The sequence below is a fragment of the Melozone crissalis genome, unplaced genomic scaffold (genome assembly GCF_028551555.1).
Source record: "Melozone crissalis strain CALT ecotype California unplaced genomic scaffold, PUWL_Pcris_2 ptg000002l_1, whole genome shotgun sequence".
NCBI classification, from domain to species: Eukaryota; Metazoa; Chordata; class Aves; order Passeriformes; family Passerellidae; genus Melozone; species Melozone crissalis.
In genome coordinates, this window is record NW_026535780.1 from 4,900,510 (window position 1) to 4,927,545 (window position 27,036).

Below are 27,036 nucleotides of genomic sequence, written 5' to 3' on the forward strand. Positions count from 1 at the left end.
TGTTTAAGTGTGCACTAATATTTATAAAGAAACATTTACAGTAAAGCTCTTTTTATAACTGCAGTATCTTAATTTCCTTACATTATTGAAGAGCATTTCTTTCATGAAAGCAAAACTTAGCAGAATCCTGCTTTTCCATTTATCTGAATAGCAGCATAATAATACTACTTTTCCCAGATAGCAAGAGACATTCAAGAAGTTGCCAGCATTTGAGTAATTATCTAATTTCCAATGCTATAGTCATAAAGACTTTAGAGAGGCTAGAACTGAAGTTAGATCTGTTTTCCATATGGATTTTTCCTGACTGTTTAAGCACTCCTGATTTATTTTAAAACTCTGACACAGTGCTCATGAAACTGCAGAGAGCTAATTCTAGAGAAAGCTGGCTCTAAACCTGAAGTTGTCCTTCTCAAAGGCCTGGAGTTGTAATTTTATATTTAAAATAATAATTTAAAAATACTTTCTTTGTTCTCTGCCTTGCATTGGGGATAGGAAGCAATGTAATGTTTTCAGCAGCAGCGTGCAAGGACTGAATTGTCACAATTCCTCCTTTCTCACTTTGAAAAAGTATTAATTAATAACACTTTTATGGACTGCAGAATAGAGGACAGAGTTCAGATAAATGCTGTCTCTGCTCTTCCTTTGTTAAATTCAGAAGTTAAACTATATAAACAAAAAATATACAGAAGAGTACAGTGGTTTGTTTTCCCCTGAAATTCTCAGCATTCTGTAGCCAAGACCTACAGGCTTAATAGGAAAGTTGTGTAGGATATAAATCTCTGTGCAGGAGGTTTTAATGTGTTTCCTTTGGAGAAACAAATTTTTCATGTTTCATTTACATCTCACACTCCTGGTTGTGTGGAGAAATCTAACATTAATAAAAGTTATTCTTAGTATGATAGTAACTTTAAAATAAATCAAAGGACCAACTCCAAGGGTTTTTTCAGGCTTCTAGTGCCTGTTGGAGGAGGAGCTAGAAAGTAATGTGAAGTGAGGTAATGAAATTTTAGCTTTCCTTTTCTAACCTCTCCAAAACAAACTGACTCATGGCTTTCAAGGCATCCCCTCCTATCAGAGGAGAATTCCCTCCTGCACTGGTTCTTTGATAAGGGCCGTGCCATGTTTTGAAGCCTTGAAAAAATAAATATGAACAGACCTCCATGACTTCTCAAAGATTAATACTTCTGGGCAAATCTGGGTTTGCATACTGGAGTGCTTACCATCCTTTAAAAGGTTGTTGGTTGACATTGATTCCAGTTTTCTTTGGCAGGTAGAGACATCATGAGGAAGCACAATCAAAAATGTAATTATGGAAAGATTCTAGCTGGTGAGATTGGAGCACTCCAGCCACTGACACAGCAAACACAACACAGAGGGCACAAGGACCAGCCAGTCCTATTGCTCTGCAAACAGCAAGGGCTCATGTGGCCCTGGTGGCTCTGGGGAAATAATTTATCTCAAATCGCATCAAGCTACACCATGACTTTGGCATTTCAGAGTCTCTCCTTGGCTGAAATCAGAGGTTGAGATATGCATGTGTCATTGTTTGCTCCATGGGAGAGTTATTGACCTCCAACAATCATGAAACTTCTCAAACTATTTTTACAGCAGTTAAAAAATGAGTACAGGAGTGATTAAATAAAAGAATTTTAAAGGAAAGTGATATAATTTAGGCATGATGAAAGCAGAGAAAGAATGCTATAAATGCTCGGAGTTGAAAAATGTATAGTTTGAATTTCCTGGAGTGAACAATTGGGATAATTGACCATTGGAGTTTGGGAGAAGGTGTGTGCATTAGGATCTTAGAAATTTCAAGAATATTACCACCACCTTCCATAACTTTTCCCTAGAAATGTTTCCCTCTCCTCACATGAATGGGAGTGGTGGTGTGAGCGTTCTCTTGGGGAAATTACACAAATGAGAATATTTGAAAAGCGGCAAAATTTGAGTCCCTATCACACTTTGCACCAGATGAGGGATACTGCCAGTCTGTCCAGCAACACTTCCAGTGTTTCTGAACTTCAGTTTCAGTGAACACGAATTCAGCATTCAGAAAACACTTTCAGTGCTTTCAATGAGAAATGCCAATTGCTCTGGCATTGCATATCACAAGCATATCACACTCCTTGAAAACACAAATAGCAAAACAGTCAAGAGAAGATGATTTCATTATCTACTTTATCAAATTATACCTACAGCCAACAACAAAGCTGTGGTTAAGTGGGTTTGATCAGGAGGTTTGAATGGGGTTTGCCACATGTCTCTGTACAAGGATAAGGTTTCTGGTAGTGTCCCTTCCCTTCCCTTCCCTTCCCTTCCCTTCCCTTCCCTTCCCTTCCCTTCCCAACCCACCTCAGTGCCTTTTTCCTGGCAGTGGTTAGAATTCTATGGTTTCTACTCTCACTAAATTAGGTTTTAAATACGTAAAAAAATTGTTTACAGGTCACCTATCCATCAATTTTTGTCTTATAAGATTATGTGGTGAGAATTTTTCAAGGGCCTCCAGGATCTAACTAACCTCTCTCTGAATCTTTGAAGAGATGAGTAATTTCTGTATGATGTGCTGCAATAATATTTAGAAACCTCCATCTATAGAAACACCCAGATGGGAAAGTTGGGTAGACTGGAGTGTATCTGGGGACACTTGGAAGATGGGAGAGAGGGAAAGCAGGGCATGCTACAGTGACTGGTCTGTGCCAGCAACCTCTGCATGAAATCATCCATAAGTGCAAAGAGCCTTTTCCCCCTTCCTTTTTAAAAATGCCATTGTCCAATAGCCTGTGGAGGAATTTCTGGGAGTGATGGTGGGATGGCATGGAAGGAATGGTAAGAGAGGATGCATAAAAAGGCTTTTCTCATTCTCTGAATGCCTGTGGAACACTGCTCTCCTCTTCATACTTGCCATGGCTCTCACAGCCCTGAAAGCTCTTTCACTTTCCAGATAAACTGAAGAACTGTTCAACCCAAAGATAATAAGCAGTAAATTGAATAGACACTTAGGAAGGAAATCAGGAGTCTTTCTAGCATAAGGAATACTGCACATGTCTCAAATAAATCTCCTGACAGGGAAATTTACTGATCAAAAATATATTACCACAGAATTAAACTTTCTTTTTTGAATTCACCACAGCTGAAGCCTTTGAAACTGTGGAATAAATACAGGACAGTAGAGTTTTAGCTCCAGATCTCCCCTGGGAGTGGGAGTTCCCAACAGTTTCCAGACAGTGTGTCTGTCTCCTTTGGTTTTCCTGTCACTGCTGGGATTTTTGAACAGCTGAGGCTGTACTAGAAAGAGATGTGGGAAAACTCAATGGTTCAATATTCTCTCTCACACCCTCCTGTGCTTTGTGCCAAAGGACAGAGGCCCTGGTGTGAGCACAGGGATGCATGTGCTGTGTCTCCTGAACAGGGGCTACACCTGCTGTGTCTCTTGCCAGCAGCTCTCTCTGAACAGTGGCAGCTGTGACAAATGCCAACCTCAGTGCCACTGCCTGCCAGCAGACACACCTGGGGTTTAGAGAGACACAGGTTTCAGAAGGAATCCCAGGAACTAGGGGAAGCTTGGGAAAGGTTCCTGGATTATGATGTTTTCATAGACCAACGAAGGATATGTTTGGAGTAGTAACTGCTTCTAGTTAGTGCAAGAAGCTCCAGCAGAGTGAGGTAGCCTGGTCCCTGCCTGTACCTGAAGCACAGAACACACCAGCAGGTGCTGCAGCCCGAAGGAAAATATCTGTGAGATGTTGTCAGTCCACTTTGGTTTGAGAGGATCCCTGCATTGCTGTCAGCACTGCCAAGTTCTCCTCTGAGGAAATCCCTGTTGCAATTTTAGGTTGTTCTCCAAGAGAGGGAGAAGCCACCGGTGGCCACTTAAGTAGGCAGGGATGGATGTGTTTAGGGAAGATCAGTGACTCACCTGCTGTAGTTCTCTGCCAGCTGTCTGCAAAGGAGGTCTCCCTGCTTAAAAATGAGTGATTTTTGTCTCTGCAACATCATACTCTGCTTTGAGGCAGCCCCAAACACTGTGGCATGACATTGACTTTGACCTTTCCAACAAGAGAAATGATTCCTGATGCCACCTTGCAAATCCAGCTCCTAAAGCAATTACACACAAGGGGTGGTCTGCTCAGGAGTGTGTTTGAAAAGAAAATGAGATTAAACTTTCTATCCAAGAAGAGTGCCAGTATATCAATATCCAAATCAAATAACATAAAGTTTCCTTTGTCTGCCAGCTAGGAGTAAGAATGCATTATACCTCTAATATGATTTTTGCAGTGTCTGTAATATCATGAGGTTGAAATTAAAATAAATATGACTGCATGCTTTTGAAGAGCTAATCAGGCTGAAACATTCTAGCCTTATGGGTGTAGCACATGAAAATAAATATGTATTTATCTAGGCTGCCTGGATTCATGGATAACTAGTGTGCAGATTGGGTGGTGGGAAGACAATAAGGGGATTAAATACTTGGGTGTGCTTCATAGAAGTCAGTAATAGGAAAATTATTTGAATGTAGCCTGGATGACAGCACTATGGTTCTGCTAATTAATTAGATCAAGTTTTATTGGTCTTATTGTCATTTAGTCAATTCTGCCCCTTATGATTTTTTATTTTTTGAGATATTTCAGGGTCCATGCTATTCCAGTTCCAGCAGACTGGCACCTCTAAACTAATTTTTATAATGACAAAACCCCATTCACAGTCTACTTTTCTTCAGTACCTTTTTTATTTGGGTTTTTTTGGTTGTTTTGGAGTCCTTTCTGTTATTTTATTTTTATATAACTAAACTTGACCTCATAAAATATTTAATCCTCTGTCAGTCTTGGCTCACTGACCTATGATAGCAAATCATATACAAATCTCAGCAGAATAAACCTGTCCTGATTTGAAACTCTTGACAAAACAGCAGGCCCTGGACTTTTATCTTACCACAACTTCTGGTGCCAGAACAATTCTGCAAAGGGACAAATTCCAAGAAGTACCTTCTGAAAAAATGGTACTTTCTAAAAATGATTGTCTTCTGATATTTTGATGATGATCACACATCTGTCTCTCTCTGAAGGAATAATCCTGGTACACCTTTTTTAAGCACCCTTTCTCAGGAGAGTTCAAAAATACCATTTGCTAAAGGACTACATTTTAAAAGCTCAGATTCCTCCAGAACTGAGTGCTGGAAGGGGACAAAACCAGCTCTGAATAAATTTTGCAACCTGTTGTTGCTCTGGGGCTACAGAAGTAGAATTAGCAGGGGATGCTGATTACCAGCCAAGACAAATCATGAAAGTTCCTAACTCTGGTGCCCAGTTGCTCATTTAAAAGTCAAACTGTCACTGCAGGCTCCTCTGGAAGGCAATTACTATAATACAGTGAATGTTCCCTCCAATGTGAGTTTGTATAACTCTGCAAGCCACAGGGGTTTTTTTTTCCTCTTACTGAAAAGGGAATTGCTCAAAAGCAGTTGACTTGAAGGAAAAAATTTTCCTCAGTATAGAGTATGTTTGTTTCTTTTGTTAATGATGTCCTAAATACCATAGGCTCCATTGTAACCAAAACAAAATACACACACTGGAGGCACCTAAAAGTTAGAAAGGATAAATCCCACCTCACTTTATGTGATGTTTATTTGTGATCATTTGATACATCAGCACACAGGTGATGCTATTGGCTGAATTTGATGTGGAGAAGTTTAGAGTTTTGTTTCTTGAGTTCCTTCGATTTATCCAATTATTTTGGACCAAATTGGCATCTCTCACACATGCCAAAGACCTGAAGGATTACATGGGCATCTTGAAAAAAAGACTGTATTTATATGTTTCTGTATTTTAAGATGCCTCTACACTTCCAGTTTCTATATGCAATATCTGCTATTGGCTGTTTTCCCCCCTCCCATGTAGTGACTTCTGGGAGCACCAGACATCTCTGGTAGAAAAAGGAAAATTCCTCTTCTGAAAGATGGCCATTGCAGATAAAGGTGAAGTTTCACAGGTGAACTCCCACAGTTGTCATGCTGGGTGCACCAAATTGAGCGTTTGATGCTTTATTAGAAATAAAGTTAATAAGATAAGTGCTGTCACAAGATCAAGTATTCTCACTATGAAATCCAGCCTGCCTACCGTTTAACATTTGTTTTCTTTAAATATCATGTCTGTGAACCTGCAACCCACAAAACCAGCCTGCTCTATTACCATTAATTATTGAGAATGCAAGTGTTTAATTACAAGTACTACTTAGGTAACCCTGGAGTGAAATCATAGGATGCAAATTAATCTCCCTGCTGAAATCACACCAGGAGTTTGTCTGTGTTTTGTGCAGGTGATTCCAGCCTTTGCTCAACCTGTGTTCATGAAAACAATGTTTACAGCAGAATATTTCAGATTTTGTACAGAAATGAAGAGATCATTCTTAATGAGACCATGAACTTCAGAGTGCACCTGCTTCTGGATGGTGAAAGGGTGAGTTATTTTGGGATGCACATAAAAACCAGCAGGGCTGGGATTCCTCTTGTTTACCTTTAGGTGTGCATTGCACAGGTATCTCCATTTCAGAAGAAGTCCATGTGCCAGAGGTCTCATGAATGCAACTGCTGGTGTGAAAGGCACAATTTATCTGACCAATACACCAGCAACTGAATTAGGAGGAGACTGACTGTCTTGTACCCATAAATACCTGTGATTTATTAGTTTGTACATGCTGACACTGTAAAACTCTGCATGAGGTCAGAGAGAACCTCTGCATTGTGCCTGTCTATGAGGAGCAGACGACACCTTGGATTTCCAGTGGAATAAGATGTTGACATACTCTGGTAAATCTGAATATCAGAAACTCAAGTGTCTCAACCATAATTTGTCATTTGTGCATGGATCACTCAGTACAGCTGTGCTCATCAGCCCCACCTGAGAAAACTGGGAGTCTGCTGCTTCTTTCTAGGACCAGCTACTATTATTATTACTCCATTATTATCACTCTCTTCTCCTCCTCTCTCTTGTGACTGAAATTTTCTATAGCTCCTCAGTCCCTTTCCATCCTTCAGAGGTCTCCTGGCCTTTGTCCTTGGTGCTCCTGACTGCAGGAGCCCTTGGGAGAGCTGCTGGAGCTTTCCCTTCCTTAGAGTCCATGTACAACCCTTTTGCTTTCTGTGGTACTTCAGCAAGAACATGTCCACCCTGAGATCCTTCTCCCCTTTTTCCATCCACTTCTTCAGCCAACAGGAGCACTCACACAAGGTAAAAACACCATCTGGGACACCCAGCTTGTAGACCACCTTTGGTTTAATCCTACTGGTGTGAAACCAAAGGCTTCCAGCAGCAATTCCTGTTCCCAGGAGCTGCAAGGGTGGAACAATCTTTGTTCATGGACAGCACTGTTTTGCTGAAATCGTAAACAGGAAGGGGAGAGAGTGTCACAGTAGACTGGCATTCAGGCATGTCCCATGTGCCATCACTGTGCTTTGCCAGCCCAAGGACTGGTACAAAATGTATGGCATTGGTACTTGCCCTCGGTGCTGGCAAGAGACAGGACACCAGCATCTTTGCCAAGTCAGCCTGTCATCAAAAGGAGGCGCTATGAGTTACACAGCCAGTGTGAATCATGTGCTATGTGTTGAACTCAGGGCCAGAGACACTCACCTGTCCTTTGATTAATTTCCTATTTGATCATAATGAGATTTAAAATCTCTTTTTTGTCCTATTTCAAAGCATATATATGTATATATGCGTGTGTGTGTGTATATGTGTGTGTGTGTTATACAGAGATCTAAATTAAAACAGCTTGAGAACCCAATTTAAGGTTAACATGCTTCCTTTTCTCTCCCACTTTCCTCTTGCTGTTTTGGTTTAGTTTGATTTCTTTTTTTAATGATGTCAATTTTAGTGTCGTCAGTTTATTCCTCCCTAGAATTGTTGGTTTGTGCTTATGTGAAAAATTACTAAATGCAAGTCTATCAATATTTGCTAGGAAAATGTCCCAGCATGCTTTATCCAATATTAATTTTATCCTTCCTCTGTGGAGTACATCTGACTAAATATCACTCCCCTCAAATTACAGCAGTTTCCATTGTATTGAGCAGGGATGATTTCTGATGATTTTTGCATTATTATTCAGAAAAGTTGTGCACCTCATGAAATGGAAAATCACAGGAGATTCCCTGGAAAGAGGTCAGCTGCCCAATTCTGTACTTACAGAGTGGATTTGCACAGATAAACTCAATTTTTCTGTGTGGCAAAGTAACTTTGGGTTTTCATCACTGTAGAATAAGAGGATAAACAGGTCTGTTGTTCCAGATGAGTTGCTAAAGGCACTCTAAAGAATCAAATAGGAAAAAAAATCTCTAAAAATTTTTTGTGAATTGAGCAGATTAGCACAATTCACTTTGTTTAATGCTTTTAGGCTTCTTTTTCTGCTTTGCTGTCTTGTCCTCCACAGCTTTGCAAATTTGATATAAATGTGGGAGAGACTGAAGTATGCCACTACTACATCCACAACTATTCAGAGACAGTTTTGTATCTTTGTCACATAATCTCCTGTGTTGGATGAAATCCTTGCAATGTGGTGTTGGCAAGTCAGCTAGAGATTTTCAAAGTGTTTTAAATATCATCTGTGTTCATAACTCTTAATTTATTTAGCACACAACAGATGTGAATCCTTTTTTGTGCCTCTTGTGTGCTATGGTGATTTTTCTTGGTTCAGGGTGAAGGTTCTGTTCACTGTTTTTGTCTGTGGATGGAAGTTATGATAAATAGACAAAGGAGTTAGTCTGGGTAATGCAAGATTTGAGTTCATACACTCCATGCAGTTTGTGCTGTCAGAGCTGGAATTATCCAATATTATATTTGGGGAGCATTGTTCTTCCTGGTGCTCAGGTAGTTTTGCTGATGAGATGTTTTGCTGACAGAAACTCAGACAAAAAAAAACCCCAAACAAACAAAAATGACCAAACAACAAAACCAACATGTATGTCCAAATTAGATTATTTGCCTTTTTTTTTTAATTCTTCCTTTCCTCCTCTAGCATAACCCTAGATACCCTTAAATATGTAAATACTTTTTTTTTTTCTTTTTTGCCTGGTATTAAACAGAAAGAAGTCCTATTATTTGCCTAGAAGTGGCACTGAACATGAATTCCACCATATAAATGGTTCTTTAAACTTTTTAGTTTATTTGATGTCTTTTTCTATATTGTCCCAGTATACAGCATTTTTTGAATTCAAAGGAAACAATATTGCAGGGCTGGAGCAGAATTTATTGCTACAAAGAACTCTAATTTATTTTCATAGGCTTTTGCTTTTTTTTTTTTTATTAGAGAAGAAGCTTTGCCTCTCATCCTGCAGTAGAATAGATAACTGGTCTGGCTTCTTTCTTGCTGGCCCTGTTGAGGGAAAATTTAGAAGCAGGGCGAGAAAAGAGTGAGGCAAGCTGGAATAAGACAGTAAATTAGATTTTGTATTTTCCAGAGAAATTTAAGTGATCTGGGACATGCAGATCATTCATTTTGACACTCTGGCTAAATGATTAAGTATTAGGAGGGAAAAAGGAAAACATTACCTCTGTAGTGGGAATTTTGATCGGTTTTATGTGGGGTGGTCTTGGTTTGAAAAGACAGGTGTATGGAAAATGTAAACACCCTCCCTCTGAATTATCATGATTTTGGAATTAAAAGCCTCTCATGCAAAGATATGGGAATAGGAAAAACAGTTGTTTACTAGGAAAACTTAAAAAAAATACAAATGTAATAGTACAAACAAAAAATCTGTTGACAGTCAGAATAAGACTTGACACCCTGTGTGTCAGGGTGGTGGCAGCAGTCCCATTAGATGGTGGCTCAGCCCTCCTGCAGTGCCAGCTGTGGTTCTGTTGGAGCTGTGATCCTGGAGAAGGGTGGAGTTTTCTTCTGAAGGTCCAGGAGTGCTATAGATGGGCCTGATCTTCCTCCAATAGAATCCAATGTAGAAGAAAACTGCTTCTCTGGGAATCTGGTAGAGAAGGCTGCTGTGGTGTTCCAAACCCCAGATTATATCCAGGCAGGAATGCTTGGCTCCTCCCCCTGGGCAGAGCATCTTCCAAAGGGATGATGTAATTTTATCAGCCATGCTGTGGCACTCACTGGCCCATTAACAGATGTCCTGGAGGGAGGATTGGTTGTGGAAGGGATAAAGAAAAACTGCTCAATTAACAGAAGATAACTGCCCCACTTCTAACAAATAGGAATAGAATACCCCTGTTTCCAACCTAAGAGAGGGGTTTTGTCCTATTCTGATCAGTCTGATTTCAATACAGTTTTGGGATTAAAAATTTCTAATTTGTGCAGTTTACTGCATGACCCCATGCAGTGAAGAGTATCTCTTGGTCTCTCAGGCATCTGCTCACTACCTCAAGGTGTTTGGGGCAAGTGTCACCAGATACTGAACTTGTTTGGAGCACACACTCAGATCTCAGGGGCTGTTGCAGGTGCTCAGCAGAGCTGGGCACAGACCCAAAATTTCATCCCCTTTATTTGGAGGAGGAGGAGGTTTGCTTTGTCTGAAGCACTGTACTGAATTCCTAGTTGGAATTCATAGTTTAGCTTCAGTAATGATTACTTGTTTTGCCACTGCAACTGTGATTTTTAGTGATAGCAACTCATTAAAAAGGAAAAAGGTTGGGGTTTTTTTGTGGGTTTTTTTGTGGTTTGTTTCTGGTTTTGTTTTTTTAATGAAAGGCATACTTCCAGGTATTTTGAGGCAATCACAAAAGAGAAAGCATATTATCAGTATATAGAAGTGGGAATTTTCCCTTCACATCTCTATGCCTGTGGCCATGCTAGAAGAAATACCATATTACTTCAGAAGGAATTAAATTTAACATCTTTCAGAATTTCTTCAAAGCACAACCAATCCTTGAATCTCAATTTTCTTACCAAACAGGAAAAGATTGTACATTGTCAATGCAGTTTCACCTGTTCAGGGAAACCTGCCTGAACATGGTTTATGTTATTTATTTTATGAATCCTATCTGTCAGAGCAGGGTAGATGCCTCTGATGTTGCCTTCAGTGCATTTTTACTGTAGTCTCTGCTCTGTTAAGAAGATGATGATCACCTTTGGAAAGCAGAGTTCATCTTGCCTGTTTTGAGCCATCTAAAATGCAAATGTATCTAGACCAAGATACTTCTCTAAGCTCTACCTATTGTCAAGAGACAGGCACTAATAGAAAGTAATTGTCATTCTCCAGTGGGTACCTCAGGATGGAGCAGGTCACTCTCTGCCTCTACTTGCTGCTTTCCACTGACATAAGATAGAACACATATATCTCACCTTTTTGTGGCAAAAAAGTGTTGTATTTATAGTATCACACCCCAGTGAATAACTTCAATTTTCCACATTTATTTCTGTGCACCTCCTGCTGTGTTCTGTCAGCTAGAAAGGATGTTTACATTCACAGAAAACAACTATTTTGGTTATAAAATGTGTAAATTTTCTTGTTCATACATCTATTTAAGTTGCTAAAAATTAATTTTTCCATTCTACTAAACCTATTTTTCTTGGGGAAGAATTGACATTTCAAAGGAGTGATTAAAAAAATGCTGGACAGCTTAATCCTCCTCTATTCTAATTTATTTATTTCCATTGATTGCAGTTGTTTTAACTGTGCCAAGCTGGGATGTGTTATCCAATTTATTTCCTTCCCAGTGAAGGTAATGAACTACTAGCTCTAGCACTGTCTCCAAAAATCCAATAAAACTATTTTATTGACAATAAAAGATGGGTAATTTTACTGGTGGGACCTGTTAGATGAGTTAGAATGGAGCTACCAGTGAACCACACATGATTTCTTCAGTAGTTTTGGTGAGCAGAATCCTTCCACATGCAGACACCCTCAGCTATGTACAAGTTAAACCTCTGTTTTAGTTTATAAAACAACCAAGGCCTTTGAGTTTTGGAAAGAAAGTGGTCTACATGAGAATCAATGGCAAACTACCTCCATTAATCTACTAATGGCCTGAAAGAGTGACTGTGGCCCAGGAAAGCCTTCGTTTGCTGAGACGTAAACTCAAAGATCAATGATGAGTGATTAGAAATTTCCAGAATTATTTGAGCCACTTCTGAATGTTTTAAGCTGTAAAATTTGAAATTTTTATTAGTTACAGGTGGGTGATCACACAGATTTGTGGCTGTTTCTCGTCCAGGAAAACCTGGTCCTTGCTTTTTTTGCAGCTGATAAGATGAATCAAATAAAGGCTCACTCAGCCTCAGAAATGCTTTTCTTGATCTTGGTGTGCAAGAGCAAGGATCCAACAAATGCAGAGCTTGATGCTCTCTGGTTCCTCTTGTCTGGAGTGATTTTTTTGACATGCCGTGGCACCTGGTGGCAGAAAACACCTCTTACTGCTCTGGTTCCCTCTGACTCCTTCAGCAATTACCTCGACTCACTGTCACACTTGCTTCTCTCTGCCTCTGTGCTGTCATGCTGCTGTTACTGTGTGGTTTTGCCTTTGCTCTTATCAGACAAACCCACCCACCTTTGCCTTGTGTGTTGTAGGTGCCAGCTTACAAAGGTAACCTTGTCTCTCTCTTTTTGTAGGTGGAAGATGCATTGAATGAGGCAGATTTTCAGCTCAAGCTGGACCTGCACTTTACTGATAGTGACCAACAGTAAGTGCTGGTTTAAAGCTCAGTTGGTAATGTGGGGGTCTGTTCAACCGGAAAATTACTTTGATGAAATGAGTCCTTTTTAAAAAAGGAGAGCTTTGATAAGGCTCCCATTTGCCTTAGTGTTGAAGCTTTCCTGTTTCTCCCCTCTGTATTTGAAGTGTGGATCTCATATTCCTGCTTAAAGGGAGAACAGTTTTTTCTCCTTGAAGTGTAAGTTTCTCAAAGATTTTAAGTGTTGGTCTATCTGTGTTGCTGTTAAAGGGGATATCATCATTGACCTCCATATGGTCAGGGTCTGTGACTCAGGAATGCATTTATCTCAGGAGGCAATGAAGTATTTTCTGGCTGAAGACAGCAGTTATGAACATGCTAAGCACTTTTCTTCTATTTAGAAAATAGCCTCTACATTTTAGGAGGAAGTAGTTTTCCTATTGAATTTGATTTCCTCCAACTGAATTTGATTCTGTAATCTTAGGTGAAGTAGGAGTAGCATGCCTTCCTGAGACATAGCAGGAAGTGTGATCCCAGATGTTTTTGAGCCTCCCTGAATCTGGGAAAAGGTTCCAGTGACTTGAGTAGCATTTATGGGGAGTGGGAAGGGATGCAGAGAAATCATCTGAGCTGTGTTTCATGCTGAGACTGTCCCTGTGAGATTTTGTTCATACCCACAGAGCACACAAATTTCAAGCACATATTTCTGTTAGCTTCAAGATGCAAAAAGAGCAAATTTGTTCTCTCAGGCAGGGGGGACTTAACTATCAGTGCTTATGGGTCTTTAAGAGAGAAAAAACCAAATATTAAGTTACAGCCAAAAATAAAAAGAACTGAAACATTTAGGTTATGGAATTGTGCTCTAGCCCCTACACCTAATTTCTGTTATCACCTGAAAGATTAGTGTGATTTACTAGAAACAAAAGTCGTGATTTTTAGAAAATTATATACTGCAAATATCATTGAAACATTTCTTGGAACTAATCATGCACCACTCAGCCATCTATTCCTAGGTATTCTGAACTCTGGGAAACAATTGTCTTCAGAAGTGTCTTTAATGCCTTAAAATAATTCCTCTTTAGAAGTTTCACTTGCATTGGGAGGATCTGTTTAGGCATGCTCCAGGTTTACAGCTCAGTCTCTTGTCCTGTGGATTACTCAGATGTTATGTGGTTGACTGCACGCTAGGATAGTTATTCTGGAATAGTTACAAACAAACTTTTAATTAAAGTATTGACTTTTATTTACTGAAAAAAGCAAAGAAAGAAACCAACCCCAAACCCAGAGAAGCTAATCCAACTTGTACTGTTTCTTGGCAGTTCAATTTCTCTTTTGAATTTTGGCCTCTTCCAAAAAGTTTTTTTCAGATTGACAAACTGGAAAGGTATTCTGAATACTTTTAGCTGTGTCTGACACAGAACTGCTTCTAACTCTCACAGATGGCCTGAGTTGATTGTTCTTACACAGAAGAACACAAGTATTGCATTTGCTGGGAAATGTCCCAATGAAGGCTGGAATGATGAATCTGACTCCATGTTTTCAGAAGAATAATTTATTACTTTATGATACCATATTATATTAAAGAATACTATACTGAAGAATACAGAAAGTATACTTACTAAAATGCTATAAAGATAATAATGAAAACTCGTGACTCTTTCCAGAGTCCTGACACAGCTTGGTCCTGATTGGCCAAAGAGTCAAAACAACTCACACCAGAATCCAATGAAACAATCACCTGTGGGTAAACAATCTCCAAACACATTCTCCACATGAGCAAAACAGAGGAGAAGCAAATGAGATAAGAATTGTTTTCTTTTTCTCTGAGGCTTCTCAGCTTCACAGGAGAAAAATCCTGGGCGAAGGGATTTTTTCAGAGAATGTGAATGCCACAAACAAGCAGTGTGGTGTACCATCTATAAACACTCAAATAAACTGAACAGTTTGCTAAATGCATTTGCTTCTGCTATTTAGATCTTGATGTGCCTACCAGTGCATAGCTGGACATCAAGGGCAATCACCAGGGAAAACCAGAACTGTGTCACATCTGTTCTTTTTGTATACTGTATATTCATATATAACTCTGCATATGTTCTTCATGTTTTTTGTATTTCTATTTATTTTAATTACATCTACATTAGTATTAATATTTAAGTTTGGCACGAGCACAGCACAAGATGCTCTTCAGTAACATTAACAGTTATGAAGCTGGGGAGTGATAAAATTTCTCCTCAAGCCGTCTCTGTCTGTTGCCTCTAGCACGTTACCGGCTGTACCAGCTCAGCCTTTCACTGACCCCTGCCAACCCCTTTCCCTTGCAGGCTGAGGGACGTGCCAGCCATCCCCATGATCAGCAGCCGCACTCTGTGCCTGCACTTCCACCCCCGCCGGGGGCTGCACCACCACGTTCCCGTCATGTTCGACTACTTCCACCTGTCTGTGGTCTCCGTCACGGTGCACGCCTCCCTGGTGGCTCTGCACCAGCCTCTGATCAGGTAATGGGCACAGGAATGCCTGTGGGGAGGCAGGGCAGCTTCCTCTGCTGGGTCCTCTCATACAGTTTGCTCACTGGATGGGTGAAGCAAAGAGGATAATTTAATTTAAAGGCTTTTTTTGGTCCTGGGATGAGGATGGAGATTGGGGTTTAGAGCTAAACTGTGACACAGGCCTCTTTCCCTTGGTAAGACAGTGGGGATCTGGTAACAAAAATATAAAAATTTTGGGGAAGAGGTTAAGAATTTGGATTAGTCTTGATCTCTATTCCCCATCTGTAATGAGGAAAGTACAAATTGTGTTTTCTTTGGTTGTTTTTCCTCCTTAGTCTAAAAGCAATTAAAAGCATTAAAATTTTTCCTCTCTGATGATTTGTAAAGCATTTAGGGCAGCTGTACTCATCCATGGCCTCTGTGCATGAGCATAATTCATAAAGTGGTTTGAAGGAGGCACGCAGGAGTCAGTGCTGGCTAAGGCTGCACTGGATTTTCCTTTACAGCTTCATTTGGTTTGACTGTGCAGCACTATAAACCAGCTGCCATGGGGTCTAGGTGTGCTTTGTGTTATCTCATTCATAATGACAAGAAAATAATTCAGAACTACTTTAAGTAAAACAGGGCTGGAGGTCAATATCCTCTAATATTTAGAGCAGGTGAAAGGAAGCAAAGGTCTTTCTGGCAATTTACTTAGAGTCCAATCTTGTCAGACCGTGAGATAGAGAGGGCTGGGAGGGAGGGAGGAAACTCCTTTGGTTTTGAAGCAAAATGCAGCATTCATATTTGTTCAGCTTCCCTTAACTCCAGCAAGGTCTTTTTTCTGAAATGACCAAGAAATCTTAATTTTGTCAAATATTGTGCAAAGAGTGCGGTGTCAGAAAGGAAAGACAAATCTGTAGAGTTTATTTTCCTCAGGTTTGGTGTTTTAACTTAATTGTTCTTTGCTTCGTTTCTCCATCAGTGTAAAGGCATTGCTTGAACATGATTCCACAGAATGAATTGGAATTGTAAGAGACAGACTGAGATTGTGAGAAGTTGTGGCTGCCCCATCCCTGAAACTGCTCAAGGTTGAATTGGATGGGGCTTTGAGCAACCTGGTCTAGTGGAGGCTGTCCCTGCCCACGGCAGGAAGGTTGAAACAAGATAACCTCTAAGGTCCCTTCCAAACCAATCCATTCTAAGGCTGAATGATTGTGTGAGATGTGACAGGAACGTGTCTCATACCAGCAAATCAGAGTGACATATCTGTGTCCTGCTGATGTGATATAGGTAACTGCTGTATCTCTGATTTTCCGTGTGTTGACTTTTTAAACAGTGAATTAGATTGTAACGGATTACTTCTAACCAGAGAGTTTTGATCAGATAATTTGCTCATTGTTCTACTACAGGAAAGGATGAAAGAACAATGGCTTAAGAGGCTTAATGACTGTTTCCAGTTCTGTGTTATCCTCTAATGAATGGCCTTGCACAGCCTTGTTACTGTTATTAGGCATAAATCACATGATGAGCAACTGCTCCATAGTCAGATTATTATAGCTTTTAAAATACTATTTTGTGGACATTTGTGAAGTATACAATGCATTTACTTAATGTGGTGGAATGAAGATTTTTGGCAACACAATATACAGTCTCATTTGCTTAAGCCCATAAAATCATTTTAAAGAGTGATAGTGAGGATTTATCTTCTTCTTGATAAATATTCCAAACCCGAAGAGTTTTTATGTCATGCATTCTCTATGTATAAATCAGGATGAAGACAGTAATGTAAAATAAATGGCACCTCCAAGCACTCTAAAACAAAACCAGCCAATTAAAACTTATTTGGGTTTCCCACAGCTCAGAACTTACCTTTTTACCATTTTTCACTGGAGGCTATTGGGAGCATTAAAAAATTAAGTAAAGAATCTATTTTTTTTCATAACGCAATAGAAACTGAATGACTATAGAGTATTTTTTTGTCACAGTATAGAAAAAAACAAAAACCTAAATCATGCAATCACAGAATGGATTGGGTTGGAAGGGACCTTAAAGATCAGTTAGTTCCAGCCCTCCTGACATGGGCAGGGACATCTCCCACTAGACCAGGCTGTTCAAAGCCCCATCCAGGCTGGCCTGGAACACATCCAAGGATGGGAATAATTACATTATGAAGGAAAAAAAAATCTAGCAGTGTTTCACTGTGGTTTCATTTGCTACCTTGAACTGTAATGTGTATATAATGTATATGCACATTATTCCTACACATATCTGTAGACCTATCTGTAAAATTGCAACAGTTCTAGACCTACCCTGAAAATAATTATGTAAAATTGAAATTCACTGCTGTATTGAGGTTTTCCTGCAACACCACTTTGCCTGAAGCACATCTATAGGCTCATACATGCCATGTGGACTCAGCTCTTCATATTTTGTCAGCTCTGATGACAAAATAGATACTTTTGTTCAAGTTCTTCCATGTTGTTTGTGTTTAAAGAGGAAAACCAGCAAGATCAATCCAGGCTTTTCCCTTCAGTGTGGTGCAGACTCACAAACAGCTCCTGCTGGGGAAACCTTTCCAGGGTGCCTCCATTACCTCCTGCTTCTTTGACAAGTGAACATTTTGATATTGATGTTTGTCCTGGTTAAAAATTCTGATACAATAAATATTACATTAGGTTTGAGACTTTGAAGCCCTCACCTTTTACCAGCCTGAGCATGAATGAAATTCACGTCTGGGATCCTTTGCAGGCTTCTGGATGGGAATTTTGTGATTCAGCTTTTCTAAAAAGTGTAACACAGCTTTTTGACAGAGTCCAAGTTCATGGCAACTGCTAATGCTTTGTGGATTTACTGAGAAAGTGAGAGGCTGAGTAGGAAGGTGGTGAGGCAGACTTTGAGTGAACTCATCTCCAGCTTTGTCAGCACAGAACCATAGAATGGTTTGGGTTGGAAGGAACCTTAAGGATATTTTAGTTCCAACTCCCCTTCCATGGGCAGGGGCAACTTCCACTGTCCCAGGTTGTTCCAAGTCCCATCCAACCTGACCTTGAGCACTTCCAGGGATGGGGCAGCCACAGCTTCTCTGGGCAACCTGCACCAGGGCCTCACCACACTCTCAGTAAAAAAAAAAAATCATCCTAAAATCTGAATATTGAATATCTGAATATTGAATAATCTGAATAACTCTTTTTTTCATTATAAAGCCATTTCCCCTTTTCTTATCACTACCTCCCCTTGTCAAAGATCTCTTTTGCTCTTTTCTATAAGCTACCCTTTGGTACTGAAAGGTGCTGCAATGTCACCCTGGAACCTTTTCTTCTCAAGGCTGAACAACCCCAGCTCTCTCAGCCTGCCCTCAGAGGAGAGATGCTCCAGCCCTCTGATCACTTTTGATCCTCTGGGCCTGCTCTGAGAGGTCCACACTATCCCACAATTTCCTGTGCTGGGGATGCCAGAGCTGGATGCAGCACTACAGGGGGGTCTCACAAGGGCAGGGCAGAGGAACACAATCCCCTCCCTTCACCTGCTGCTTATGGAGCTTAGGATGCAGCCCAGGACGTGGTTTCCTTTCTGAGCTGCACATTTTTGGCTCCTCTCCAGTTTTCCATCAACCAGAACCCTCAGGTTCTTCTTTGCAGGGCTCCTCTCAATGAGTCTCAGTCTGTACTCTCACCTGGGAATATCCAAACTCAGGGTGACACTTGGATCTGTTGAACCTCATGAGGGTCTTGTGGACCCACTTATCTCCAGAGAAATCATATTTGCTGGATGTGTGGGATGACCACAAGCATGGTGTTATGCTTTGGTGCCTGGATTTCCTCATCTCTTTGCTCCTTGAGCAGCTGCATCCATCTGCAGCAGGGAAGGGACTGCTTGGTTTTACTTGTCCTTGCTGAGCACCGAGCCAGAGCTTGGTTCAAAACTTTTTCTATGATCCTTAAAGAGATTTGACTTCTCTAAAAAGCAGCCCAGGAGTGGCTCAGGGAGCTGGACTGCCAGGTACCAAGTTCAAGACTTTTCTTTCCAGGCAGGAGTGGAATAATAGGGGAGAACTGCAATGTAAGGCCATAGCTGTTTCTTGACTTGAAACATTTCTCCCATCACATGTGTGGGGTTCCTAAGCCCAAACCCTTTGACAAGGCAGAGCAGGACACTGTGACACCAGGGCTGGAGCTGTGCTGGGGCAGAGCAGGGACAGCTGCTGTGGTGTCTGCACTGAGTGCTTCTGGCCCCTGCAGATCATGGAGTTGAATTTCAGACATTTAGAATGTGGGAGAAAAAGAGTAGAACCCACAGCAGGAGTTGGATGCCACATCCTAATATGACACAAGTGGCAGTTCTCTTTGAAAAGCTGAGGGCTTGCCTCTGGCAACCTCATTTTACCCAGGGTGACAGGAGATGAGCAGGTGAGCTCATATCAAAAGATAACCAAAAAAAAGGAACAATGTCCAAGGTTGAGACTGCTCCCCTGCTGAGGCACAGACTAAATCCCTTCAATTCTCTTCCCTAAGATCCAGGGGCTAAATGTGAGCAGACACTTGTAAGAGGAAGGTGAGGAGGAGGAGGAGGAGTGGGGGCTTTGCACTCAAGTTTTCTCATTTGTATGGATGAGTTTGGTTTCTGGCCCGAGGCACTGACTTCTCCCTTAGCTCCCTGTCACTAGCCAGGGCTGTGAGTGTAGCCAGTGCTCATTAGCCCAGCTGCAGCTGTTAGGAAAGACATTTTGCTCCACCATAACTCAGACTTCAAGGAATATTTCATTTCTTTCCCAAAGGAAAATGTGGTGGGTCTGTGGTGTAGAGGTCTGCATAGTCTCAGGCATGCTGCAAGCGCAGTGCCTCACTTAAACTGGACTCACTTAGGAGGTAAACACAAGAAACATGGCTCATTAATTCTAGAGAGCTCTTCACTGCTTCCCAAAAAAAAAAAACCCAAACAACCAAGGAAATTAAAAAAAGTCAGTCTTGAAATTGCTGCAGATAAGCAGAGTCTTTGCCATGGGCAGCTGACAAACCTGTTTCCCCTTGCTTGCTCCTGAAAGGGGTTTATTTTTCCCAGCTTTCTGGATTCTCCTCAACCTTCTATTCCTTTCCCCAATTCCATACATAAGTTTATGTGAAAATAAACAAAGTAGGCTTTCAGAATTTTACTTGTTTACATTGAATTCTTAATTGTTCATCTCTAAATCACTGTGGAAAACCAAGAAATCTTGGTGGAATCTGAGATGGGGAAATAATATAATATAAATTTTGTTGGTACAGCAACCAAGACACAGATACTCAATTTTTCAGCACCTTTACCTTGTTCTTTCTGGAAGAGAAAACAGAATCAGAGGGACATAGTGTATTTAAAGATTGCTGATCTAGCCCTGATCTTGTTCTCTGCTTCACTGCACTGAGGAATTAGGCCAAGCCTGGCCCTTCTTGAGCGATTTTATCTCACCTAAATTTGTTTATTTCCAGGCATTCTCCTGTTCCTCAAAAGCACAACTGATCCATCTATAAATGATACACACACTGTGCTGCCTTGTGTACCTCAAATGTGGGTGCAAATTATGCAGGTCCATTCTCCTACAGCTGGAAGTGTTGCTGACTCCTACTTAGGGGCAGCTTGTGTCTGAAACTGCACAAATTTTATACTGGGGACTAAAGTTCTTCACTTATTCCCTCTGTCCACCCTGTTAGCAAAGAAATTAATCTGTAGAAAGAAAATGGAAATTTTATGCAGTAAAGAGCTATTCCTTCCATAATATGTTTATTAGAAGAATACAGGCTTATATTATTTTCCTCTAGGAATTAATCTGTAATAACTGGGTGGTTTTTCCTTTGGATTTTCTTTTATTTGGTAGTTTGTTTCATATCTGCAAAGGTAAACCTCCACTTTGTCATGTCATTCTCCTGTGCTACCAGCTGAGAAATCACATAAGAAAAGCATGATAATTTCTGAGTCAAATTTAAAAAGAAAAATCCCACTCAAAAGTAAATTAAATATCACCACATGGCTTTATCTGCTTTCAAGTTTTATAGGAGTTGAGGTTAAGTTCAGGACAAATGAGCCAGCATTTTTCAGCAGTCAAAATCACTAAAGATTTCCAACCAGATCCCCCCTCAACTCTGTTTGGTATCTAAGGAGAGATATGTATTTTCATTAAAATTTAATTTTAATAAACCTTATCAATTTTACCCAAAAAGCTCAGAACATTTTACAGTCACTGATTATAACCTTAGTGAAACTCCTTGGGTAAGAGAGGACCATGTCTAGAAGAACACAATCCGTAAACATCCACAGATTATTCTCATAAAAAATAACAGATCACCCATGTACCCTATGGCCATGTGCCAGTAGGAATTTGTCAAAAGCTATATTAAAGGTTTGACTTAAAACAATGAGGGAAATTAGTGTTGTCACTACAATTTTCCTGATCTGTGGGAGAAGGCAGTTACTGGTGAAATGCAAATAGATGTTAGTGAGGACTGTGAGGGTTTAATCCTGAGTTATGCTATTTCTATGGGACTGACTTATATTTTCAATTTTTAGAGCAGTAGTATTTTATGTAAAAGGGACTGAGATATAAAGAAGTAGTTTCTCCCAGGATCTGGCCTAAATGGGATACAAATTCATTTCTTGAATTTCCACTCCTGGTTTGCTCATAAGATTGAAATTTCTTGTCATTAGAAATGTGATGAATGTATGTATGGAGGTTGTTTGGGGTTTTTTTACAGTTTGATAGTTTCATATAATACAAGACAGGTTTTTTTCCCCCCAAGCAAGAATCAGATCCTATTTTTATCCCCCATTCTGCTAAAAACTTTGCTTTGTGAAAAAAATAGTTTTGCTTACCAAAAAACCCCAAATAACTAAACCCTTCCCTGCTACAAAAAGCCCAAAACCCCAAAACAAAACTGAAAACGAAAGAAAATGATTTCTTTTTCGGGCAGGTGAATCTGAAAGAGAGCATGGTTTTCTATTAAACTACTCTAAAGTAATTTTTCTGATTTGCTTCAAAAACACATCTGAATCAACATTTATCAAGGCCATTCAATTTCTTATGCTAGGAAACTTAACTTCATTTATACGTAAGATAATTGTCCATAGAAGAGAAAAAACCAGGGAATGATAATTTAATATTTTGTGCTACACAAGAACCTAGTGTTGCCACAATGAATTCACAACAACCTAATGTTGCCACATTGAATTCTGCAATAAGAAGTTCAAACGAACCAGAAAGTCCAACACTTATTACAACGAGCAATTCATTCCAATAGATGTTACAGAGGCCAAAAGTATAAATCACAAAGTCATGGACACAAATTCATAGAAGGTAACCATGACTGCTGGAAATAATTGCTTGAATATAATCTCTGAGTCAGAAAGGTCTTAAATTTTGATTGCCGGATCTTGCAGGCTGTAATGAAGGAAAAAAATGGACTTTTCAAGGCAGTGTACTGTGCTGTGTGTCCACAGATGACTGCTGCAATAATTGGGAGACTCCTTTGAAGGATAAGGGTATAAAATAATAGAATTATAGAATGGTTTGGGTTGGAAGTGACCTTAAAGATCATCTCATTCCCTGCCATGGGCAGGGACACCTTCCACTGGACCAGGTTGCGCAGGGCCCCATCCAAGCTGGCCTTAAAATCTTCCAGGGATGGGGCATCTACAAATTCTCTTGGTAATCTGAGCCAGTTTACCTGTGCCACTCATGGTCTCATGGATAAGATCATCAAAAGGCCAGCTCAAAGAGAACCCATGAAACATTTCAGTGAAAATATTAATAGTTCTGCACACACTTTAATCCTCTTGGGCGCACACACGTTACCTCTTTTGACCTTTTTTATCCTGACTCCAATTAAAAGCTGAGGTTATCATGCTGGATAAGGATCTAAATGTTAATGTTAAATCAGTGCTATTAAATAGATAGTCCAAATGGACACATAAGTAACCAAGGTTCATGATTCATACAAATGAGAATGTTTACAGAAATAATTAGAAGAAATAAATACAGCGAAAAAATAATTGATGTAGCAAATGATCCTGTTATTGCTAATAAAAATTTTCTTCCATCATAATGTACTTCAGATAACATTAGAGGGACTCAGCAGTTTTTAAGCCTTCCACTTAAACTTACCCTCAGCAGACTGATGATGTTTTGGCATTTTTCCCAAAAGAAGGTTTTTGTTTTACAGTGCTATGTGAAATCAATTTCCATAAAACCAGCAGATTAAAACCCGTTCTCTGCTGTAAAAGCAAAAGATAAATTAAAAAAGGCATTAAAAACTGCTCTTCTTTCCCTCTAAACCTTTGAAAGCTTTGCTCATATTCAAATGAGGAGTTTTTCATGTGCACAGAACATTTGTTTAAGCTTCTCTCTCTGATACCACATCATTTTTATTTTTGTTTCTTGAGCCTTTCCAGCAGACCACAGCAGACAACATTGTTCAATAACAGCTGAAATTATTCAGAGCAGTGTATAGCTCTTGTCTGTTGGAAATAGCTCTATTTATTTGTTTGTTTATTTATTGCTTTTATCTTAAATGGTGCATGTAGGAAATACATGGAAAGGCTTCATGCTGCTTAGAAGTAACCAGCTGGAAATTGCTTTGATCACATAAATTAAAATATGCATAAGCAAGAATAGATATTTGCTGATTTGTTCTACCCCATCCTCCTTCTTATGGAATGACCTTTTTGCCAGTATTTATCTATAACAAGCAGCAGTTTTCTTCTACAGACAAGACAGGGATTCGTGTTTAACCTTCTGAAACTGGTCCAATTTGTAATTTTGCTTGACATTCTTTTTGCAATGTTGCAAAACTGTTTCACACCAGAACCTCACCTTTTGTATGGCTATTAAGATTTTTTTTGTTGTTTGTATCTTTAATATAAATCCTTCTAGAGTTCAAGAAGCATTTGGGCAATATTCCCAGGCACATGGTGTGATTCTTGGGGCTGCCCTGTGCAGGGTTGAGAGTTGGATTTTGGTGATTCTTGTGGCTCCTTTCCATCTCAGGGTGTTCTGTGATTCTATGATTCTCTGTTTTCTGTGTGTTTCTGTAGAGCACTCAGCAATTCCATCTGTCCTTAAAAACTGAATCTGGTGTAGATATCAGTTCATTAGTTTTATCTGATCTGATATGGGCACTTGATGCACATCTACATAGAGAAAAAACCTCAGAATGGAAAGGCATTGCAGCAGGAGTGGCACTTCCCTGTGGCTTCTAGTTCTGGCACGTTATGGTTTTAAGATGTTTTTTGTGCTCTCCATCCTGGAAGGTTTTATTCTTTCAAGCAGACCAGGTCTCCTGGCTACAGTGGGATTTAGGATGCTTGGATGGGCATCAGATACCTGTGGATGGTGATCCCAGTCTGGGAGCTGTAGCACAAAGCCAGTGGCATTGCCTCTGCCCTTGGTAAAAACAGCAAATGTCTTTTCCCTTTTTCTATACAGTTCATTATTTCAGTTCCACCTTTGCCTGCCTGTTTTTAAAGAACCCTTCTGGGTACTTTCATTGCACTTTAGTGATCACAGTTGGTAATTTGACTCATTGCATTCCCCACAAGTAGATTGATTTCCCTCTTGAAATATTGATGCAGTTTGTGTACAGCATGTGTTATCAGAGGGACTAACAGTATGGTTATCTCATCTCCAGTTGTTGATGAGACAGTCATCCAGCCTCTCTTTACAGTCCACAATTAGAATTAAATACTTGGAGGATGAAATTCCTCTGATCTGTTTGATATCAATGCTTCAGCAAGAGATGACTCATGCTGGAAATGCCAATTCCTCTCCAATGAATATAAAGGCATCATTAACTGGGGTGTAAGCACTGCTCAAATTAATCCAAAGTATGAGCCCTGGCTGTGCATCAATACTCTGGTGGGCTTGATGCTGAGTAAACTTCAGACAGGTTATTCCACCCTTAATGGATTCTTGGTCTTCAATAGCAAATGTACAAATATAGCCAGAAGGGAGCACTAACCACAATAGTCAGCACTGAGAATAAAACAACTTACATTCTGACAGTTTTTTGAGTAAGAATTTGGATAACAGTGAAATCACATTGCACCCAGAAAAAAGAAATATTTTTCTTGACTAAAGTCTTATCATTTTGGTGCTGAAAGCTAATGCCACGGGAGAGTGAGAAGTGGCAACCAAGCTTCCAATCTATAACTATAAGTTTGGGATGAGCTAGAAAAGATATCAGTAATTAGGAGAGATCATGCACAACTCATGCTGGTGAGGAAAGGTGATGTGGTTAAAGACAAAGATGTTGCATCCATCAAGGTGCAAGCGGATGAGAGGTTGCATAAGAATGTGATTCATGTGGGTGGATGGAAAGATTGTATTGGTGAGATGTTATGCTGGAAAAAGATCTGTAAGATAGCAGAGAAAGGAGTGAGTTAAAGATAACAGTCAAACCACTCTACTGAATGCCTAGAAAGCAAACTTAATTTACATTACTTAAGCTACTGCACACTGGACAATGATAATTTTCAAGGAAAACATGAATTTACAGTGCAACTTGAAATAAACAAAAGCAAAACTCACCCAAATTGTAAATCTTTTCTAAGCAAGGAAATAATACTGGGACAACAATGATTCTTCTCTAAGAATGCTCCTCTGAATACTTTTTTCTTCTCAATTTTTCTCCTTCTAGTTTTGCTCGTCCAGGCAAAGGTTCATGGCTTGGTAAAGGCAACCTAGAGGCGGGACCAGACCAGTCCAGTATGTCATTAGAAAATCTGGTGTTTGGAGCTGGCTACTGCAAACCCACTTCTTCAGAGGTAAGGAGGATGAGGAATGATGTCCTGCTTCAATTCCATCACACAGAGCATCCACAAAGTCGGTGGAGAACATGTCATGGTTTTTATATTTCCTGTAGAGGGATTTTTTGGAAGAACAACCCTTCAAACATTTCTGAATGAACCATCTGGCACTTGGCTGCACAATTCCTGGGTGTTCAGCCCCCACCTCCATGGGCCATTTCACGGTTCAAGATGTATGGATATACCCCCCAGGGACAGTGACACTTTTAACACAGGATTCACCTAGCCAGGTATCTTCTAGAAAGTGAAATTAATTATTCAGGAAAAGGTCCTGGTTTCAGTTCTTGTGTATGACAGTCAGAGGATATGAGTCATTATTAAGGATGCTATGAAAGGACGTTTTGTGTCCAGAGTAGTGTGTGTGTTGGTGACAGGGAGTTACACACAATGCAACAGTGCCACAAGTTAGTGTGTGTCTTTGATGTTGCGACTTACCATAGGTAAAAAGGAGAGCTCATTGTGCAATTTTTAAAAGAAATTGGTTGTTTTAAAATGATTATTGATTTTTATTGATCTCTTTACTAATTTCTTTTTTATGTTTTTAAGTGCTATGATTTTTCTTGAATTTGTTTTTTAGTTGTTTTTTTCTTTTTGTCAAAAATGTTTCCTTAGCTCTAGAAACTCACCCCAGAATATTGCACCCATTAACCTGTTAAGAAACCTTGAATCAAGGCTTCTGATTAACATGCCGCCCTCAGCTTCCCTCGACCTTTTCTGTCAAAGCTTCTCTGTATAAATATTAAAAATATGCAAGCCTAGAGCACTTGGTGCAGAGGAACTACCAGGGAATTAACGAGGGCTGAGAGAATGTTTGGCCTGAGGCTGCTGTCCCAAACATTGGGTCAGTGTATGCTTTTGGCAAACAAACTGACCTCAACCTCTGCCTCTCTGGTACACATCATAGACATTTAAATAATTGTTTGTATTTTAGGCCAATCTCATTACATTAGAGAGAGTCTTCTATGGAGAGTGGTGCCTATTTTCATTATCCTCTAGACAAGTTGAAATAAGAGAAATGGAAAGCTCTCCCCTCCCATTTTTGCTTTTAGTCTCAATGGAAAAAACCTTGCTCTGTTATAATTAGAAAAAACCCCCAACTTATTTCCTTCCTTATTTTCTTCCTTAG

At 39.9% G+C, this 27,036-nt stretch overlaps 1 protein-coding gene across 3 annotated transcripts in view; it reads left to right on the top strand.

The window, feature by feature from the left end:
- The window catches only part of FAM135B (family with sequence similarity 135 member B), a 195,437-nt gene that overhangs the window by 118,630 nt on the left and 49,771 nt on the right, over positions 1-27,036 (top strand). For all 3 annotated transcript variants that reach the window (XM_054273529.1, XM_054273619.1, XM_054273712.1), the window contains exons 4-7: positions 6,313-6,452; positions 12,554-12,624; positions 14,937-15,110; positions 25,742-25,868. In XM_054273529.1, the coding sequence (XP_054129504.1) occupies positions 6,313-6,452; positions 12,554-12,624; positions 14,937-15,110; positions 25,742-25,868 (512 nt within the window). The remainder of the gene's footprint in view (positions 1-6,312; positions 6,453-12,553; positions 12,625-14,936; positions 15,111-25,741; positions 25,869-27,036) is intronic.